Source organism: Seriola aureovittata, chromosome 9 (assembly GCF_021018895.1).
Source record: "Seriola aureovittata isolate HTS-2021-v1 ecotype China chromosome 9, ASM2101889v1, whole genome shotgun sequence".
Classification (NCBI taxonomy): Eukaryota; Metazoa; Chordata; class Actinopteri; order Carangiformes; family Carangidae; genus Seriola; species Seriola aureovittata.
The window spans coordinates 10,983,830-11,003,990 of record NC_079372.1 but is presented as its reverse complement, the minus strand read 5'-3'; the positions used below and the strand labels follow the sequence as shown (position 1 = coordinate 11,003,990).

Genomic DNA, 20,161 nt, shown 5'->3' with positions numbered 1-20,161 from the left:
CTAGACCATCTTTGGCAGTGTTATTATATGACTGCTGGTGGGCGTGGCTTTATGCTTGTGCAACACACATCTGCTACGTCACCGCACTGACCGAAATTGTTGTAATTTCACCAGCTGGAGTTTCCAACGGGAAAGAAGAACGGTCTACGGTAAAGGAGTCGGACACAAGACTGAGCAGCTCTAAAGTTGGAAAAGATCATTCAGGTGGGTTGATACACGAACTGTATGAGAGAATGCAGCAGAGGTAGTTTATATGTCACGTGGTTCATTCTCGTCCTCAGCTGGTTGAAGTTTAACTGTTTTTTTCTGCGTTCAATTTATCCACGGTTTGATTAGCTGATTCAAACTGATCTGAAAATAGCTTTCCAATTCCGTTGTTCATTTCTTCCTTAATCTTGCAACCTTAAGATGCTGCTGTATCAGTCTTGACTAAAAGCCAGCGGAGAGTAAGGGATGTTAAAAGCAGCTGGATACAGATGTTATTTGCCATGCCATGTCAGACCTATGTCAGACCTATTGTATGAGAAACAATGTCTAATAATTGAAAGTTGTGTACAGTTAATTTTGCCTTACAGTCTATCTAGATCTTAGATGTCTTGTCTTTGAAGTGATTTAAGTATTGAATTCTGAGTCATGGTCACTTAGTATTACTAACTAGAATTCACTAACTGGTACCTTTGACAGTTCAAAGGAGAGACCAAAATACATAGCATAAAATTTGACGTTATGGATTTTATGGTCTGTAACAGAGACCAAGCTCCTGTTTTGTAATATATGATGGTGGGGGCTCAGTATGTCATCACGGAAGACCACACACTTGTAGTAGAAAGGACCAGCCCTTGAGAGGCCTTCCCCTTTCTACTTGTCAAGGACAGCTGGACTGTAGGGCAGAGTGAATGAAAGCAGTCTCTCGGGCTTTTAACATAACATCTTCTCTGATCTCACTGGTCACGGATTAGTGTGGAGTCAGTCATGTTTCGCAAGGCATTTTTGATCTGTTACATCAAGTTGGAGTGGGATGTGTTCAGGTAAAAAAAACAAAAAAATGCTGTGTGGTATTAGGTGACAACTGAGAGAAAGGTAGATAAAGGCAACATTTTTCTGGGTTCTGACATGCTAGCTGAACAGTTGGATCTCTTAACATTGTTGAAGTGGTACCTTTAACCAGATTATTTATTTTTCAATTAAGTGTCTTTATTACCACCCATGGTGTCTGTCTTTATTTACTGTTTAGTAATGTTAGTCAAAAGCAGCCAGGAGCAGGTTGTATTCCAATAGCTGAACTTTATGGAATATTTATAATCAGTGTAAAATTTGCTTGCCTTGAAAATTCACAGGAAATGTATTTATCTTGAGACATTTTTTTTTTAATCTTCCTCTTTTTCTCCTTTCCATTTAGGTCAAGAGTATCACATATGGACGCAGTGGTCCGCCGGTGCCCTTTCCTTACCGTTGTGCCCAGTGTTTTCCTGCAACTGGCTGGAAACTCATCGCTGGTGAGCTATGCCCAAAAGTGCCCTGTGATGATGGACCTGGCCTCAAGACCCCTGGCCAGAGCTCTGTCTTCTTCAACTTCTGTGTCCAAAGGCACTTCAACAAATGACGGTCAGTTGTAAGCTAAACACTATAATGCACTCCCTTATATATGATTAAGTGCTAGATCAATACAGTAATGTGATTTAAATGAATGTGATATATTTTTATTTTGTAGACTATAATTTAGATACTTAGATACTTTACTCCTGTCTCCTGCAGATCAAAAGCATGAAGTCAAGTTGCCTCCAGGACACACTGTGCCGCCTGCTGGCCAGACTGTAGGCTCTAAATGCCCTTTCCTGGCTGCAGAGATGGTGCAGAACAACAACAGGGTAGTAAGAGAGGCCAGCATGGAGCTGCAGGAGGACGTTCAAGAGAGACACTCTTTCCGCACAGGTAAGAAATTGTACAGTCACACCTGCAACTGGATACCTATACAGTAAGTCGGTTATGTCAGTCGTGAAAGGTCATTGTTTTGAGCATCCACACTGACATACTGGCATCCACATGAAAGTGCAAATGAATGTCATGCATTGATTTAGAGATTATTAACACTCTGCGTCTCCCTTGATCAGGGAAAACTGGTGTGGATTTATCAGTTTTTGATCTTATCGAGGCAGACAAGGCCAGCACCGGGGCACCGAAAAGCCTTTTTAAACCAACATCTTCCAAAGTGTCTCACCTATTAAAGGATAATCTGCCTGAAGGTAAGAAAGCCAAATTCTTCCCAATGATCAATAATTCACAAAAACTGTATGAGTTTTCTGAATCTTGTAAAAAAAAAAAACCCTCTCCCATTTTCCTCCATCAGTTGTCACCTTCCAATATGAAAAGTTTTTTGAAAAGAGGATTGAAAGCAAGAAGACAGATCACACTTACAGGGTTTTTAAGACAGTGAACAGGCGTGCCTCCTCGTTCCCAATGGCAGATGACTACTCTGAGTCTTTTCATGCAAAGAGAAACGTGTCCGTGTGGTGCAGCAATGACTACCTGGGCATGAGCCGTCACCCCAGAGTCACACAGGCTATCATGTGAGTAGGCACACAAATCATAGATCACTGATAACCCCGGTCAGATTGATGAAATAAGAAACAAGGGGTTTCATCAAAGTAAGCGCTTTCGTTTTTTTCTTCTTAAAGTGAAACGGTACGAAAGCATGGTGCTGGTGCAGGTGGCACTCGAAACATTTCAGGGACAAGCAAATTCCACGTGGAACTTGAGCTGGAGCTGGCTGACCTGCACAGCAAGGATGCTGCGCTGCTGTTCACTTCCTGCTTTGTAGCCAATGACTCCACATTGTTTACTCTGGCAAAAATGCTACCAGGTACATTAAATAAAGCTGCTGTGTCCAAAATTGAATCTGATTCAAACTGAAACTTCTAGTAGTCATTTTTAGAGTTTACATTTTCTTTCGTTTACTCCAGGTTGTGAAATCTACTCTGATGCTGGCAATCATGCCTCGATGATTCAGGGTATAAGAAACAGTGGAGTCAGGAAATTTATTTTCCGTCACAATGACGTCAGCCACTTAAGAGAACTTCTTGAGAAGTCTGACCCATCAACTCCAAAGATCGTTGCCTTTGAGACCGTGCATTCAATGGACGGTGAGTAACACAGCCCTGCCACTGAAGTATCAGTCTTTTTTGGTGGGGAATTTCTTATCATTTATGTGTTCCTAAAAAAGTGTGCCAAAGTAAATAAACCATGAGTATGTTTTCAAATCCTATAAATAAAATCCCTATGTTTGAACATTTTTATCATAAGTCTTAAAAATGAAAATATTCTAATTTAACACTGTGCTCTCTACAGGGGCTGTGTGCCCACTAGAAGAAATGTGTGACATCGCCCACAAGTTTGGTGCTCTTACCTTTGTGGATGAAGTGCACGCTGTGGGGTTATATGGGCCCAGAGGAGGAGGGATCGGGGACAGAGACAGAGTCATGCAAAAGATGGACATCATCTCCGGTACCCTTGGTCAGTGAAAGCCTCACTAATGACGGGAAACATTTCCTAACATTCTCATCCGTTGTGTATGTGCCTCTCTGACGTGTTATGGGTGTTTCGTTTCCAGGCAAGGCGTTCGGCTGTGTGGGTGGTTACATCGCCAGCACCAGCGCCCTGGTGGACACAGTACGCTCCTACGCTGCAGGCTTCATCTTCACCACTTCCCTGCCCCCCATGCTGCTCGCAGGGGCAAAAGAATCTATCAAGATCCTGAAAAGCGAAGAAGGCCAGACGTTGAGGAGGAAACATCAGAGGAGCGTCAAGCTGCTCCGACAGATGCTGATGGACTCCGGCCTTCCGGTGGTCCACTGCCCGAGTCACATTATTCCTGTCCGGGTAGGAAAGTTAATAATTTATCTGTCTGCGAAAATTCCCAGCCATCTAGGTCATGGTATATTACAGTAATAGGTACACTCAGCTAAAACTAATACAGTCTAATACAACAGTGGCTAACAGAATAGTTCCCCCAACCACCAGGCCACCCCACTACCATGGCTATCCATCTGGTGCTTGGTGCATTGACTGAAAAATGTCATTTTTACAGACACATTGAAATCTGAATCTGACACATGGGTGTATCTGTTTGTCAGGTTGCGGATGCAGAGAAGAACACTGAGATCTGTGACATCATGATGTCTCGTTACAACATCTACGTCCAGGCAATCAACTACCCCACTGTGGCTAAAGGAGAGGAGCTGCTGCGCATCGCCCCCACACCACACCACACTCCACAGATGATGTACTACTTTGTTGGTACGTCGGCCAGAAATTCCCTTATCTCATGTATCCTGCGATACAAAGTATATGTAGTCGAGTGGAGCAATCTTTGGTATATAAAATGTTTCGGCAATGTAAAATATTCATTTGAAGGAATAAAGGACGAAAAGGCCATTATACTTAACAATTAACATCAGCTTTATTAACAAAGATGATGGAATGCACGAGTAAAACAAACATCCGGATAGACACATTACATTGGATTTTTTTCAAACCCCAGTATATTGTATAAAACTATTATCATTTACTGATAATTCCAACTCGCTTTTAGGTACTTCTAACATCCATAATTTATGGCAATGGTTGGTTGTATCCTCACCGGTTTGTGCTCTGCTTCGTCCCCACAGACCGACTGGTGAATACGTGGACGGAGGTGGGCTTGGAGCTGAGGCCGCACTCCTCAGCAGTGGAGTGTAACTTCTGCCAGCAGCCTCTTCACTTCGAGCTGATGAGCGAGAGAGAGAAGTCCTACTTCACAGGCCTCAGTCACATGATATCAGCAGTGGCTTGATATCGAGTAAAACACTAAACCCTGGTTCTATTCAAGCTATTTATTTTATTTACATTAAATATATCACGGCATATAAAATGTTCTGTATCACCAATAAATGTGTGGGTAAACTGTTAATTTACTCTTTTGTTTACATTTTTAAACACTTGACTATGATTTATACATCAGTGGTTAGGAATACAGCCACATGTGTAACATTCAGGGATCACATGCGGCTGTATTTACGAATCAACCAGCTGGTCAGTCAGCAGTTAGCTAAAAATAATTCCAAAAGGCTGTTGGGCTATTTATTTATAAATACATATATTTGTAATATTTGTCACATGCATCATTAGTAAGGTGGGTAAGATACCTCATAAAAAGACGCATAACAGTGGACTGAGGCTTTTTATACAGGTTGAGGTTTCAGAGTATCTAAAGGTTAAATTAACTTTTTTTTAAACTCCTATTGGTTAAAGCGGTGTATTTATAGTGACCATCAACGTAGACATCATGTATTGTCACATTGTGTTTTTATTTTCTTACTGTGTCCTTGCTGGAAAATAAATCCTCTCATGGGATAGTAAAGCTCTGACCTGGACTGAAAGCTCTCATAAAAACGTACCCTCTCACATGTAATATCATACTAAATGTATGTATTGATTTTCTGCAGATGTCCATATTATGTGTTGCATAATATCAGGTCTAATCTGAATAATCTATCTGAACATTTCATGCTAGAATAATCTTCAAGTATGAAGCGACTGAGAGAACAGATGGGACAAATTTCACACACTCTCTCGTACCCAGTTACACAGGAAACATAGTATCTCAGATCATTAATATGGTGCAACCACGTCTTTGTGGGCTCATACGGTTTTATCCTTATACGTTTATGATAACACACAGGATATTTGATGCACTTACTATATGTGAACTATTTCATTGCGTGCAATGCTCCTGGCAAAAAAAGATCATCTGTCATATCTGTCATAACATGTTGTGGAATGTGACATTGCATCCCACTGTAGATACAACCCTCAAAAGTCAGTTACAAGATGATGGAGCAGCTTGTGGCTTAGGGTGTTGTATGATTCTTGTCATGGAGTTTTACAAATTTTGCAAAAAAATAAATAGTAAAATGCAATAAGTAGAAAAAAATACGCCATATTGTCACAATATCCTGTACAGTTTAATTTTCGTACTGAAAAACCTACTGATTTAGCAAAAAGACATATGTATCAAGGGCTGTTCATGTATAATCAGCTTAAAGGCAGATTTGTGGTCATCTGGCCATTCATTCATGAAATGCATTTGATGGCATTCTTGGTCTCGCCACACGGCGGCATACTGGGTCTCCTGTTTGCAACTGTGAGCCTGTGATGTCAGACACCTCCTCCCTTTGCAGATGACTCATAGCTGGTGCAGCAGCTTTCACGATGAACCACTAGATGGTATCAACAGAGAACAGGATATTGTGTTTCCCATCCAGATAACATGGAAGATCACTTTGGTTGTAATAAAATGCAGCAAATACACTTGCATGTGACTCACAGCATGTGTCAGTGAAGCAGACATACACAATCGGAAGTTGTGGAGCATTTTAAATCAACTGACGTGTCAGATTTATCTGCTATTAATATAGCAACCTGGTTATGTTATGTAACTTTTTCAAAGAAGATATTATTAACATTTTTATTGACATATACATTTTCTATCCTGTGGCCTCTGATCATCATGTTTAGATAAAATTAGTTCAATAAAAATCCCTATACTCCCACATGCAGAGAAGCATCAATGGAGAGGAAGCTCTCCTCCCATCTGTCTCATCTCTGAATGCTTCCCACTGTACATGTGCACATGACAGGAGTGTGTTTTTGTGCCCGCCGGGTATGCGTGAAAGCCCTCAAAGCGGCTCTTGACATGCAAAACCTGGGATTCTGTAAACCAAAGACCTTTCCTCTCTTTCCTCCGAGAGAATTACCATGAGATCACGTTTAGAGCACATTATGTAACGTGTGAAGTGTTGGTGGAAATGGAGCAGTCAGGTGACCACTGCTATCATGCAAGTCAAGCCAGCTCACAATATCCATCTTTGATGTTCTGTGTTTTACTCTTGTTACATGTTTGTTTTGATTTAGGTGATTTTGATTTTAAATTTTGAGACATATTCATTACACAGAAGGTCCTACAAGACAAGGTCATCATTTCCAGTCCAGCTTCATATACAGCAGATTTAGTAAATCAAATTGCCAGGATGGTGTTGTTGGGAGGAAAGACTTTGTGTTGTTTGACTTCGTAAACATAATTTCCCTCATCCATCACTGTCTTTTGTAGGTGCAGGCTGCTCAGTCCCTTATTGCAAAACGTCTGAGGGCAGATTCAGAACTACATTTCCTGGAGGAGAGTTCAGCTGCAACAGCAATCATGCGGGTATGAGGGACTACAGTCAGGGAGTGTGTGTGTGTGTGTGTGTGTGTGTGTGTGTGTGTGTGTGTGTGTGTGTGTGTGTTGGTTTTCAAACTCTTGAGATTATGTGGTGGTTGGCCGTTGGATGCAGGTGCTGAAATGGTGGTGTAGTGTGTGGCGATGATATGATGCCTGTTGTTGTGTGTCTGATCAGTCTATGGTTGAGAGCATTTCTGTGTGTGTGTGTGTGTGTGTTGTGTGTTGTGTGTTGTGTGTGTTAGTGTTTGCACAGGTTCAGCTATAGTCCTCATTCTGTGTTAATCCTGATGCTCTGCACATCTGTGTCTCCCCCACTCACGTGTTCAGACAGATGAGCTGCATGGCTGGATTCCCACTGCACGCATCTCTTCCTATCTCTCTCTCTCTCTCTCTCTCTCCCTCTCTTATTCCTCCTCATTCACCATTCTCTTGCATTATTATTCACATCAGTAGTGAACCATGTGAATGTTGTGGTTGCATTCTAAGAAAATTCACTAATGCAGAGCAACATGCTTATGAATTTCCTATCGCAGCCACCATGTAATATACCTAGAGAAGAAAAAAAAACAGACCTCCTTGATACACTTCACCTTAGAAATAAAATGAAAATTGAGGAAGAGAGTAGTTTCAGGGGTGTGTACTGTGTGATAGTGAATATTATCATGATGAAAGATAAAAACATACTTCCGTAGTTAAATCTTCTGCTGCTGTTCATCAACAAAATGCATTACCAACTCAAAATGTGACTGAATGAAGGACAGTGGAGTTTCCTCCTTCAGGAAGAAAACCGATGGTTTACACCCATTTGTCAGTGTTTGTCTTCTAAATGAAGGGTGTGATCTTATTGCTAATACTGCATTGCATTTGTAATCTTATGTAATAAACTAATGGCTGTTGTAACAAGTATTGTTACATGCTGTAAAGGTATAAAGTTATGTGGTGTCAGATAAAATGCAGTATATCATAGCATTTCTGTTTCAAAAGGGCATCAGTAGCACTTTAGATAATCAACATAGGTCATGGGAATCTAGTTGTGAATCATGCTTCATTAAGTGCAATAATGCAATCCCACCTCATCTATCAAGAATTTCTACTTCCAACCACCAAGCTATAAAAACGTTATACAAAATTACTGTTATACTGACTCAGACACATCTTGAACCTGCATAGGAACATTTCAGTGATATATGAGGAAATAATAAGTTACACGAGGTCAGTACAAAGTCATTTGATAGCCTACAACAGAACTAATTTTGTCCCTTGGTTAATATAGGAATCATATTAAGTTGTTGTGAGTGATAACAGTTCCCCCAGAAGTCAGTATAAACTTGCCATAACTATAACCAACACTTGATAAGAAATATGACGGCAATGTTATAGTGCCTGACAAAATTGTCACTGATAAAATGATTGAAATGGTTCCTGCTCAAACCAAACTTTGTGATATTTCTGCTATGACTTTAAATCATAAGGAATAAACTCCTCCCTCTTGAGTTGCTCTACTGTCAACTAAAAGAAAAAAAACCTCCCATGCATCGGAATGGTAAAAGGAGAATGTGCATGGAGGACCCTGGTACGATGAGGAGTAGTTGAAGTTGATGAAGAGACTATTGGCTCAAAAACATTCACATTTAAACTTGTATCTCGGTCATTAAAGTGTAAATAGGTGTCCATTAGTCCTGGGGCAGGTCAGACTCACTGACTGATGGAAATAGAGAAGAGGAAAAAGGATAAATCTCTTCGCTCAAGCAGAAGCGCCATGCACTGGCCGGGCAACATATAACGCTTCAGGTTTTTTTTTTCGGGTGAAATGTAGTTTGTCGTTGTGTGGACGACCATGTAGTAAGTGTTTGCGCTTGCATGTAGTATGATATTGAGTCCGATATGTCTAATGTGACGCCGAGTAAAAGCGTGGAATGGCTGCAACTCGAGTTAGAGTCCGGAGGCACTTCTCTGCTCCTGCTGGACTGCCGTTCACATGAGCTTTATGAATCATCCCACATAGAGACCGCCATAAACCTGGCCATACCGGGGCTGATGCTACGGAGGTTCAAAAAGGGCAACATACCTATCCGGACCATCATCCCCAACCACGAGGATAAGGAGAAGTTCATCAGACGGTGCAAGACGGACACGGTCGTCCTGTACGATGAGTGCACCTTGGACTGGCAGGACAGCGGAGCTCCACCGTCGGTTTTGGGTCTACTTCTTCAAAAACTATGGGAAGACGGCTGTAAAGCGTACTACTTAGAAGGTCAGTACTTTTGCCGTCGAATTAACTCAATGAACCATGTAATTGTACTTTAATGTATCACATAGATAATGTTAGTTAGTTGTGGTTTATAACCTCAGGACTCGACCAACAGTCGCCGCTTTAACGTTACAATTCGATCCTTCGACATGTTATCTGCAAACATTCAGCTAGTTTGGACTCAGTATTTGTCAAACCTAGCACCTTTTTATACTAAATGTAAAGCTAACGATTCTTTTTCGAAGAGACGTTCACAAGTGGAGCTGAAGTTGTAACGCGAAGGGGTTTTAAACTTTCAAATGCATGCTTTGAACAGCGAGGCTGTGACGTGTGTCCTGAATATTGTTGTGTTCTAACGTTACGAACGTTAATGTTGCCTCGGCGCCAACGGTCATCCTGTGTTGTGGGTTTACGGTTTGTAGGATGTTCAAAAGTTTGTGTGATGTGTGTCACTGAGATTCTCAATTAAAATTCCAAAATGGCTGCGCCATGTTTTGCTCTATCAGGAACAGGCATGCATTTCATGAATGGTCTTTTTGGGGGGAACTTGAGCTACTTCTTTACAGCTCATATTCAATATCCAACAGTGTTTTGTTACTATGTACTTCCTAATATGAATTTTTTTTTTTTTTTTTTTTTTTTTTTTTTTTTTTTTTTTTTTTAATTCCATGAGGTGACAATTTCATTTGAAACTAATTTAAACATCTAGATGTGACTTTGTTATGTTGTGTTCTGGCTCTTGTCCAGGTGGATTTGTAAAGTTCCACACAGAGTACCCAGAGCACTGTGAGACCCTCCTCGACAGCTCCTGCCCCAGTTCCTCTCCTCCGCTCTCTGTCCTGGGGTTTGGAAATCTCCGGATCAGCTCAGATTGTTCCGATGGGGAGTCCGATCGAGAGCCGAGCAGTGCCACCGAGTCTGAGGAAAGCCCCATCCCCAGTAATCAGCCTGCCTTTCCTGTCCAGATCTTACCTTACCTTTACTTGGGCTGTGCCAAAGACTCCACTAACCTAGACGTGCTGGGCCAGTACAACATCAAGTACATCCTGAACGTCACACCCAATCTCCCCAACATGTTTGAACATGATGGCCACTTCAGGTACAAACAGATTCCCATTTCGGACCACTGGAGTCAGAACCTGTCCCAGTTCTTCCCAGAGGCCATATCATTTATAGGTGAGTAGGTCAATAACAGGCTTTGCTTAACATAAAGGGTTATATATGTTTGTATATGTTTAGTAGTTTGTTTTGTCACAAGGAGTGTCTTGTACAGTACGCCCATGTGGCCCTGGCTACCCTTTCATATATATGAGACCAAAGTATGAATTAATTGTTTGTTGTGTTTATTAATAATGTAATAATCAATACTTCTGAATAATTTGTTGACTATAATCATTTGCTGAACTGGTATGTGAATGTGTTTGGACAGTTTTCGTATTATTTTCATAAGAAAATTGTGGTTTACAGAGCAGGACATGATAAACGTCCCTCCCTAACCTCTTGTGTAGGCTGCTATCAGCTGTTGTGCAGCAGTATCATTGAATTGCTCTTGTACTGAGCAACAACATATTTGTTTTGAACGTGAAAACAGTGGTTGTTTTTTTGGCTGCACCATAACAGTATGTATCAATTTCACTTTTGATTCGTTGTCTCTCACCACAACTGCACCTGAAACCAATGCTTTTGACTTGTTTGTTTGGTGGTAGCAGAGTGATGTATCATGAACAAGTTTCCAAAGAGGTTTAGAGGTAGAATGAGGAAGGAAATGCTCTTTCCACTCTCTGGGGTTGTGTTCGATTGCAGAATCACAAACAAGGCGTAGCGTTAAGTAGACAGTTGTTTGCTAATATCTGTAACTAACAGGATATTAGATACACTGTTTTATAGATCAAAATGTTATAACAAGAACTGAGCCTCTCAGTCAACAGCAGAACCTTTTGGTACCATTGTTTGGCCAATGGCAGGGTTACATCTGTCAACTACTGGTAACTGCAAAAAGCCCTTAAACATTGTAGTACAGGAAAATATTAATCAATGAAAATATTATTATAACAATCTGAAAACGGCAAAAGTATTTGCAGTGCTTGAGTAGTTGTCATTGGATGCCTTTTTGTTGACCATAGTTTTCCTCTCCTATCACAGATGAGGCTCGCTCGAAGCAGTGTGGCATCCTGGTCCACTGCCTGGCTGGCATCAGTCGCTCAGTCACAGTCACCGTGGCCTACCTGATGCAGAGACTCAACCTTTCTCTCAACGACGCTTATGACTTTGTCAAGAGGAAGAAGTCCAACATTTCCCCAAACTTCAACTTCATGGGTCAGCTCCTTGACTTTGAGAGGACGCTGGGGCTGCACAGTCCCTGTGATAACCGTTCTACCAGTGAGGAGCAGCTCTTCTTCACCACACCGACCAATCACAATGTCTTCCAGCTGGACACGCTGGAGTCGACATGAGGATCAATTGGACAGCTTTTTTTTTTTTTGTTGTTGTTCCCTGTGGTGTCTTTGAGGTTTTCTGAGTCTGTCAGATGCCTAACTAGCTGACACAGGTAGTAAGTCAGTTACACTATTTCTGCACCAAAAGGAACTACATTTATTTGTTAAAGGAACATCACCCATATGCAGAGAACATGCTCCATCAGATCAAGTCTCAATGCCTTAATACCTAACACAAGGATGAATTTTGCTATCCACTATACATGGCATTAATGAGTGGTCATGTACAGCCATAATAGCAGGACATTTCATAACTTTTCTATTAAATCTAGGAATGTTGTTTCGACTGTTACTTTTTATTCACCAGCTGTAAAGTGGATGTTAATCAATTTCTTTGTATTAGTCATGATTATTGCCTTGATGGTCTAAAAGGAATCTTTTGCCAATCAGAATGTTTTTCCGTGGACCAATCTGAGACGTTTTGATGGTACGCTAGCAGAAGAAAATAAGCTACTACAGTGATCCAGCCTTGAATTACCGTCCAGTTTTTCTTTCTGATGACAGTTTGTAGTTCTCTTGCAGCAGAATGGACCCTTGAAACCAGTTTTTCTTGTGCTTTTAGTCAGAATACCTTAACTTACATCTGATAAACACCAGGATATTACATAAGTGACCACTTGTTGCAAAATATGAAAGTTAAACCATATTACTCTTCAGAAACCCTCCTGTACATTCCAATGCTTGTAACTGCATTATTTGCATGTGATTATGTTCTACCAAGAACCTTGTTTTATAACCATTAGGTCATATTGCCAGTTATTGTTGAGGCATTGACCGTACATTAACATGAAACTGAACAAAACATAGTGAATAGGAGTGAGTTTTTGCCACGATGGGAAGGAACAAATGTGTAAGTAAACAGTGTATAGAGGAATGGATGTCCACCTCATTTTTTTACTCCCTCAGTCTTCAGCCTGCAGCTACTCCTTCTGTGGCACAGTAATGTTAAGGGAAACATGATGTGTAATTAGCTGTTCTCTCTTGCCAGTCTCGTTGCAGAACAAATTTTTGAGTTCGATGTATGAGAGGGAATGAAAGGAAAAGGAGTTCGACTAATGTGTTCTTACCTCACAGAGAGACATTTTCAGGGATTTTTATACAAGGCATCTGTAGCTCGTCATGGCCTCTTAAAGTGCATCCAAGGGCTGTTTCTTTGCTATGTTTGTAAAGATGTACATAAAATGTGGTTGTTACAGGGACATTTTCTCAAAATCATGAAGAATGCGAAAGTGATCCTATTTTGACCCTTATGTATAGTGTATGTAAAACTAAATGTCCAAGACATTCTGTACAAGTTTATACAACAAATATATTGTATATTTTTACTTGAATATCTTTTGTTTGTCGTTGTTTACACTTTGTAGTTTTTTAGTTGAAGTTGGTAGCGCACTTTCATAAACTAAAGGGGTTGTGTTTTGACTCAGGACCAAAGAGTGCTCTGAGTTGCGGTTAGTGGCTCTACGCTGTCCAGTCCCAAGGCTGTAGGTGTGGTCAGATGTCTGTTTTCTGTCCACTCTGATGCTTGGCTTCCTGTCTCCCACGAGTTTTTTGACACAAAGACAAGTGACAGGGCCGGATCTGTCAATACCACAAAGCAACCACACCCACTACCAGTCATTCAAGCAGCGCTCAAAGGAAGAGGAAGATGACACAGCATGTACTGTACCGCAGATACAACATTTCCGACAGCTCTCCTCTGCAGCTCAGGGAGTGATAATGTTTAATAACTGTTGCGCAATAGCCATTGAAAGTGTATTAGTTACACATCTTTTTTTTATTTGTTTATTATGGTTTGAACATTTATTATCAACAGTGTAATATCCTGTAAAGCTATGAATGTAGTTTGTTGTTTTAAAAAGAGGAAATGAAAGTTCCCCATTATCTACACATCTTTGCTCACAATTAGAGAGAGAAATTCACATCTTTTACAATCCCCATGATACAGTTTTAGAAGGAAGGAATTTACACCAAAAGTAATATTAATTTAAAATATGAATCTAACTTGTAAGCTTCCAGAAATCAAACAGGGAATCTTAAAACGCATCGTGAGTGTGTTGCATAATGCCTTTCAAAACTAATTTTAGGAGTTCACAAGGTGAATTTGAATAGGTAGGTATGTGTGTCATTGCTAGTGACAGAAATCAGTTGTGCTTGCTTTGCCTTCTCACCCAATGATTAGACCACACAATGAATGTTTCCAAATTTGTTTAGTTGCTGGAAGAAATATGTGCTCTCCTTCTTCCGAGCTTTCTCAGAACTGTGTTTCATTCCAGCTCCCTGAATGCTTGATTGGTTTGGTATTGTTTCTGGTTCGTCTGGGAGATTTATTCATATGTTCTTTGCCAGATGACAGAAAGATGATGCAGTGAATTCCCTTCCCTGAAGAAATTATCTCATGAACTGAAGCCAAGCTTTGTAAGTCAGGAAGAAAATAGGTGGGGGAAATGTTCTGGAGTTGATCTGTGCTGCAGTTCACGGTCCAATAACTGTCACTCTGTGGGATTTAATGACTTAAATACTGCACTAAAGCTGTTTTAGTTCCAGCTCCTGGGCTGAGACGACTGAGAATATTGTAGCTGGCTAAAACTAAAATCTCCAACTTTCACAGCAGTACATGAAGAGACTTGCCGAGCAACACCTCGCAGTTGTGACAATAAAAGCTGTTGAGTGATGGGTTTTCCAGCATGACTGAACCTGGCTGACCACATACCTGCAGGGTAAACCCGTGATTAGGTCTAAAATGACACCCACGATAAGGCAGAGGCAATGGGGTGGCTGCAATGGATGAAAGAAAGGAGAACAGTGCCTTGGGATGATGGAAGTGAGAACCATTAATCATAGAGGTCTTATCAGTAACTGGCACCGTACACTTACAGGATATCAGCACTACTGTACAGGAGTAATAAGTAATGATTTATATATTTGCACGCTGCCAAATACCAGTTTTTTTATTGCTGTTGCATAGCAGAGTCTTCAAACACTTACTTACTCAGATATATAACGTGACTGTTCATGAGTGGGATTCCCTTGCAGCTGCTCCTCGGTGCTTTTTGGCACCAGCTATTCCTTGCTGAGGGTCTCACCTGAGAGTTAAGCATAGACTTTTGGATTCTGTAATTATAAATCATTTTGTGTGCTGCTGCCAGCTTCAAAGGCAAGGTGTGGGGTCTTGACAGCTCCTGTTTTCCCCTGTTACTAAGTTACTCAAAAAGAAAAAAAAAAGGCAGTAGGAAATTCTTGCCTGTTCTTGTAAATAGAAATTACAGAGCTCATTGTGAACGTTTTAAATGAAACCTTTGATGAGAAAAAATTATAACTTCAATATATAGAAAAAATGGATGCAAATGTGTGTGTGTGTGTGTGTGTGAGAGAGAGAGTGATTCACAAGCTTTTGTTTTTTTGCTGCCACAGTATGTTTTGTGTGACACATAAATGGAGTATTTCTGTCCTGTTATGATCACTCATGAAGGGAAGCAGAGGCTAATGCAGTGCTTACTCAGCAGAAGTTGTTGGGGAAGCAGATGTGCATGAGACTGACAGGATTTTAGCTCAGGGTGGGGGCATGTTTCTGTTTGCAAGCATGCTTATTGTGTATGTGTGTGTGTGTGTGTGTGTGTGTGTGTGTGTGTGTGTGTGTGTGTGTGTGTGTGTGTGTGTGTATGTGTGTGAGTGAGTGTGTCAAAGCAGAAGCCAGTCAGAGCTGGTTCACACCTGCTGTGGTTATAAGAACATACTTAATAGTTCATTTATTCAGCTCGCCCTCACTGAATTTAGAGACTGAAGTCATTATTAGATGAAGTCATTCACCTCATTGTCTCAGTGGAATTAAATAGTATTTTTGCATTTCCACAAAATAATTGTTCTAATAGGTATGACATTTCTGAAAGGGTCACTGTTATCCTATTACAGATAAATGTCTGGCCATCTTGCTGTGAAAGTGTTTCTCATCTGAATAACTGCCATCTTTAGTGCAGGGCTTTTTTACTCCCAGTGGTCTCACTCTTGTTTGTGCACAGCAGATGTTCAGGGTTGAGGAGAATAATCCTAATCTCAGTATTTGGCTGAATGCTGTCGCTGACATCATGTCACTGAGGAGGGGATGACATCATGGATGCTGTGCCATCCTCTGAGCCACGCTCTCTCTGTTTTTGAGAAAGGCCACTTCTTTTTATATTTTCAGCAGTATGTACGATTGGAAAACATTCAACGCTTGTTACCAGCAATGATGATGATGAACATGGAAAATGTTTGAATCTTCTAAACCAGTATCACTTAATGGTTTCACTGAAACAGGGAAAAAACCCTCACACGTGGTTTCATGGAGGTATGTGTTGTGTGGAGGTGTGTATTGGAATTGACATGTATTATCATGCCAGTGATTTCATGTACTGTTGTTGGGGATTGCCATTTGATTCTCAGAGCCCTTGAAACACACTGAAACTATGTGCGGTGCTTCCTGCTTCTATGTATGTGTAATGGAATAAGTTCAAACCCAAAGTTAGACCACTTCTCATAGATTTAGCTGAAGCTGAACAAGATGGTTTTGATGATTTGTTAAACCACAACTAATTATAACGAAATACTTCAAATCACACGCTTAAATATCTTATTTGTGACAGTGATGATTCAGATGTCTGTTGTTGCGACATCCATCAAGTCGTGCTAGACTTTCTGCCCATCTAACAGGAAGTATCTTATCTCTCCAGGAACCTACTGCTTATACACAATCTTTTCAAAACAGTCCTCACAACCCTCACAATCCTTTCTGGGAGACATGTATGTTCTCTGAGGAAGAAGAAAAGTGTGAGTTTTGGCAAAGGGAATAGTGGGTCATGTGTAAAGCAGAGCCACATGGAATACTAGTGGCGGAGCGAGGCGGCCATCTGTTATTACCAGAAGTCGCTCATTTTGTGGCCAATTTCACCATCCGGTGATGTACAGTAGCCTGCGCTCACCAAGCAGAGGAACAAAGTGATATTTGTTTGCAGTTTTATCTGTGGTAAAGTGAATGAAAGGGAACATTCCTAGACCCAACACAAAGTAAAGGTCATCTGTCAGTCATGTGTTGTTGCTTGGGAATTACAGAAGAGGTCATGCTGGGAACTGTCTTGCCGTCTGGTATGCCATTCACACAAGGCCATATGTTGCTAACAGTACAGAACTGCTGAGTGAGCCAACGAGCATGTCTGAGCCTCAGGATGTGCTCCTACAACATCAGGGACCAAAATGATGATGTCATAGCGCAGAGGACAGGAATCTCCACTTGTCTGAGACTTAAATAACTCAATTAACACTCAATTAGCCATGTCATATGTCTAGGACAAAAAAATAATATCTCCAGCTAAACATATAGACATATACTGTAGTGGATCATAACTCACATTCACTAAAGTACTGTACTTAAAGCAGCTATAATCAATATTTTCATGATAACAAATGATCAAATGACTGTATGTGATGTGAAAATGGTTGCTCGAATTGATGAACCTTCAGAGAATTGTGGCCAAAATATAAATTATCAAAGCTTTAACTTCAATTTTGATGAGGTTTGATCTGTCCATCTTGAGTTACCTCTACTCCACGACATCCCAGAGGCTAATACGAATTTTTGACTCAGCTACATTAATCGTACACATATAAAACATGTGATCACTTTATAAGATAAAATACATTGTTGTAGAAATAACTACACACAAATTTGCAAATAATATTTCTACCTTGACCACCTACAGTACATTATACAAACAATTCAATCAAATTTTATTGTATATGATTATATAATAAGAAGTGCATAAGAGGTACTTCTAACATTATTCATTACGTTTTGAGTGCAGAAATGACTTTTGTAAAGGAGTGTGTTGAGCATGAGCAGAGTAGTTTTCCTACTTCGGTTAAGTAAATGATCTGAATAGGCTAATTCTTCAACCATTTTATGCACAAGTTTCCTTTTTGAAAGTGGTAAAAATAGATAAACCCTCCAGTGGTACATTAAAACAAAACAATCGGTGTTATTCATTTGAATCAATGAATAGTTATTGCGGAATTTGTGAATTCTGTGTCTTGTAGTCTTGCTGTTCTATGGGCCATTATGGCCGGGCAGTGCAGGAACAGTACTTCAGTGTTCTCAGCACCAGAAGTGGGATGGAGCATCATGATACAATATTCTGTCTGTTCGAATTTGATTTGCAGTCCTTCCACTCTCTCTTTGTCTAAGGCGTTGCACTTCCTCGTTGTGTATTTATGGCAACAAAAACAACCTACCAACCTCTCCAAAATCATCAACGTTTCTGTATCTATTCAGAATAATATCATTCATAATCAACCAATCATAATCAATATGGTTCCCTTTTTTTTGAAGAAACAGAAGTATAAAATCATCCTTTTACCCTATCGTACTATTTATAGCACAAAACATCAAAGATAAGAAGTAATTATGACATAACATAAAAAAGAATAATAGCTCACAATAAATCTAGAGATTTTGGAAGCTTATATTCATATATTTGATGCCATTGTGACTGGTGAATGAGACATTTCTAGAGATTGGGCTGTGATATTTGGCACTGGACAACTTCCAAGATCATGTGATGTAGAGAAGCAAGAAAAACAGGAATCCTCTAAACCCAGAAGCCCGCTGGCTTCAAACTAGGTCTGAATGTGTGGGCGGCAGAGAGATGGTATGAGTAGTTAACGCCTTCCAAACTCTAAACGGGGTATTCCTCGCTCGTCCGGGGATTTTATACATCTATAAATCATAGTGAGCCGGGAAGAGGTTATGAAAACATCACACTGTTGGCGTAGCTTAGTAACCCAGTTTTAGGACAATTTCATGGTGGATCGTGACTCTTGTAGATCTAATGGTTTGAAACAGATGATTTATTAATCAATAAAGCAGTGGAGCAGTGTGTGTGTGTGTGTGTGTGTGTGTGTGTGTGTGTGTGTGTGGGTGTGCACCTATCTAACAGAGGACCTCCTAGTCATTACACACCAAGTGTGGATTGGTAATATGTTGCAGCTAAATGTTAACCACTCATGGTTTTCCATCATATAACCCCCTAATTCTATTATTTTTATTCCAGCACCCAAAGGAAAGAGTCAAAACCTTTAATAAAAAAGGGAAGCAGTGTGTAACTAAATAGCTCAGTTTGTTAGAAGACTGGCTGAAGAGGCCCAGGGAATTCAGAAGTCCAATACTCAAAGTGAAGACTCAAAGGCTTTAATTAACACAGCTCATATATATCTGATCAAGTGGCTCAGGGTGTTTGAGAACTGATTTGAATTTTGATGTCTGACTTCCAAAAGACGAACATAAAAGGTTTAAGAAAGACAGCTGAAATGGTCCTGACCCACTGTCTCAGGGAGTCGGAGTCTGAGGTCTATTGAGATGTTTCCAGATCAAGAACTCAATTGTTGTGATGCACTCTGATGTTGATGAAGCACTAGTCTAGACAAACAGCTCTTGGTACTAGAGGACCACCAAGTTTTGAAGTCTCTCTGAATTTCAAATTCCTACAAACGAAGTAAACACTCAAACTACAGTGTGTTTTTACAACTAGCTCAGGGTAAAAGAAGTACTTGTAAGTTTTGAGGACATGGCTTTGATCCTCATAAGGCTGACTGAATTTTGAAGTCCAACACCCAAAGACTCAAATGCTTGAGGAAGTACAGCTGAGACGTGTCTGAGTGCTAGAACATTGCTCTGAAGATTTAAGGTTGTGGATTCAATCCTTAAATACAGTATAGTGCAGTATAGTGCAACTTGACATGAGTATTTGCCAAAGCAAGATGTACATTTTAAAAACAATCCATTTTTGGAAGACATCAAGAAAGCCTATGTCCTAGGCTGTGTTCACAACAGACACTTCCACTGCAAGCTGTGGAGGTCCCCTCTTTGATAGGTAGACATCATCCAGGGCTGCAAGTCCTCTGTTGAAAATTTTTAACAGAAAATTGCAAAATTCAGTTACATTATGGAAGAAGGTGTTAAAGGTCTTTTTTGTTACCAGAAATAGTTGTCCAATCTTGGCTGTTGTAATGCGACAGTCCACTGTTGGTAAGGTAGGAATGTATAGTGTGTGTGTGTGTGTGTGTGTGTGTGTGTGTGTGTGTGTGTGTGTGTGTGTGTGTGTGTGTGTGTGTGTGTGTGCGCGCGTGCGTGCG

The 20,161-nt window shown here is 40.4% G+C and overlaps 2 protein-coding genes across 2 annotated transcripts; both read left to right on the top strand.

The window, feature by feature from the left end:
• Window positions 1-934: 934 nt before the first annotated feature.
• On the top strand, window positions 935-4,945 carry LOC130175262 (5-aminolevulinate synthase, non-specific, mitochondrial-like). Its single transcript, XM_056385640.1, has 11 exons — window positions 935-1,028; window positions 1,400-1,605; window positions 1,756-1,932; window positions 2,112-2,243; window positions 2,348-2,567; window positions 2,676-2,860; window positions 2,961-3,140; window positions 3,346-3,510; window positions 3,608-3,876; window positions 4,131-4,293; window positions 4,665-4,945. Exons 1-11 carry the CDS (start codon window positions 973-975, stop codon window positions 4,826-4,828), a joined length of 1,917 nt encoding a protein of 638 aa, XP_056241615.1. The 5' UTR covers window positions 935-972; the 3' UTR covers window positions 4,829-4,945.
• Window positions 4,946-8,804: 3,859 nt separating this feature from the next.
• Window positions 8,805-13,332, top strand: LOC130175264 (dual specificity protein phosphatase 7-like). The gene is made up of 3 exons (XM_056385641.1): window positions 8,805-9,509; window positions 10,254-10,682; window positions 11,649-13,332. The coding sequence occupies exons 1-3, from the start codon at window positions 9,140-9,142 to the stop codon at window positions 11,957-11,959; spliced, it is 1,110 nt and encodes a 369-aa protein (XP_056241616.1). The 5' UTR covers window positions 8,805-9,139; the 3' UTR covers window positions 11,960-13,332.
• The last annotated feature ends 6,829 nt before the right edge of the window (window positions 13,333-20,161 follow it).

Bases quoted from the DNA above. Each gene is read 5' to 3' on its own strand.
- LOC130175262 (XM_056385640.1), top strand. From the start codon at position 973: ATGTTTCGCAAGGCATTTTTGATCTGTTACATCAAGTTGGAGTGGGAT. The intron at 1,606-1,755 runs GTCAGTTGTAAG...TGTCTCCTGCAG, and splicing joins AGGCACTTCAACAAATGACG to ATCAAAAGCATGAAGTCAAG. The intron at 2,244-2,347 runs GTAAGAAAGCCA...TTCCTCCATCAG, and splicing joins AAAGGATAATCTGCCTGAAG to TTGTCACCTTCCAATATGAA.
- LOC130175264 (XM_056385641.1), top strand. From the start codon at position 9,140: ATGTCTAATGTGACGCCGAGTAAAAGCGTGGAATGGCTGCAACTCGAG. The intron at 9,510-10,253 runs GTCAGTACTTTT...GCTCTTGTCCAG, and splicing joins TAAAGCGTACTACTTAGAAG to GTGGATTTGTAAAGTTCCAC. The intron at 10,683-11,648 runs GTGAGTAGGTCA...CTCCTATCACAG, and splicing joins AGAGGCCATATCATTTATAG to ATGAGGCTCGCTCGAAGCAG.